Genomic DNA, 876 nt, shown 5'->3' with positions numbered 1-876 from the left:
TCCCCCCCCCCCCCCCCCCCAAATATATAAATGTCAAAATATTACGGCGATCAAATCATCTTCTTTCCCATTCCCTTTACGCTAATTATCAAGCAACTACCTGATTATCTGTATTTTCCTCTATATTCTGATCCACATCCATATCTGTCAATCCCGTCATGATTGTTCTTTCGTCTTTCTTTATTTTCTTTACGGACTCCACCCCCTCCTCAGACTTGGTTCTTTTCCCCCCTGTGATCTCAACCTGCATGGTTCCGGCGTCGAACCTGATCGGTTTCTCCGACGGTTCCTCTGTTTCCTCCTCATCATGAACCGACCGGTCGGCGATACCGCTGCGCTGGGTTTTACTACTTTCACTGTCAAAAACGGCGAACAAATCTTCGTCGCCGAAATCCATTTTATATCTCTAATTTTGATATAATAATTAATAGTTATTAATAACCTTTTTTAATGTATGTAGTTTTAGTTGATATTTGCTAGTTAACTTTTCTCATGTTTTTGAAGTCTTGGAATTGGATTGAACCGCGGCATTATAGTAAGTTTTATAAAACAGAAGACGACTTTTTAGTTTAATGTCCGATTGATTGAAAAACGAATGTTGATGCTATCTCATTTGAACTACTCCCGTTTGAACTATTGTTCGTTTGAACTACTGCACGTGGTACCACGTGAGTAGTCGAAATGAACGATAGTTCAAACGAGTAAATATATTGCTCATTTGATTTTAGTTCATTTGAACTATAATTTTCATTTAATGATCGAACTATTAATATTTTAAATGAAATAAACAAATAAATAGTTCAAATGAACATTAAAATAGTTTAAATGGACATAACCCAGCTAGAAAATTATTTTTTCTTTCCACCGTTTTCTTAT

General features: G+C 36.1%; 1 protein-coding gene across 2 annotated transcripts in view; it reads right to left on the bottom strand.

The window, feature by feature from the left end:
* LOC111698938 (superkiller viralicidic activity 2-like 2) overlaps positions 1-517 on the bottom strand; it is a 6,046-nt gene extending 5,529 nt beyond the window's left edge. For both annotated transcript variants that reach the window (XM_023469422.1, XM_023469423.1), the window contains exon 1: positions 101-517. In XM_023469422.1, the coding sequence (XP_023325190.1) occupies positions 101-397 (297 nt within the window). In that variant the 5' untranslated portion in view covers positions 398-517. The remainder of the gene's footprint in view (positions 1-100) is intronic.
* Positions 518-876: the final 359 nt, after the last annotated feature.

The sequence above is a fragment of the Eurytemora carolleeae genome, unplaced genomic scaffold (genome assembly GCF_000591075.1).
Source record: "Eurytemora carolleeae unplaced genomic scaffold, Eaff_2.0 scaffold129, whole genome shotgun sequence".
Lineage (NCBI taxonomy): Eukaryota > Metazoa > Arthropoda > Copepoda > Calanoida > Temoridae > Eurytemora > Eurytemora carolleeae.
Note: the sequence above shows the minus strand (reverse complement) of the source record. Positions and strands in the feature narration are given on the sequence as shown.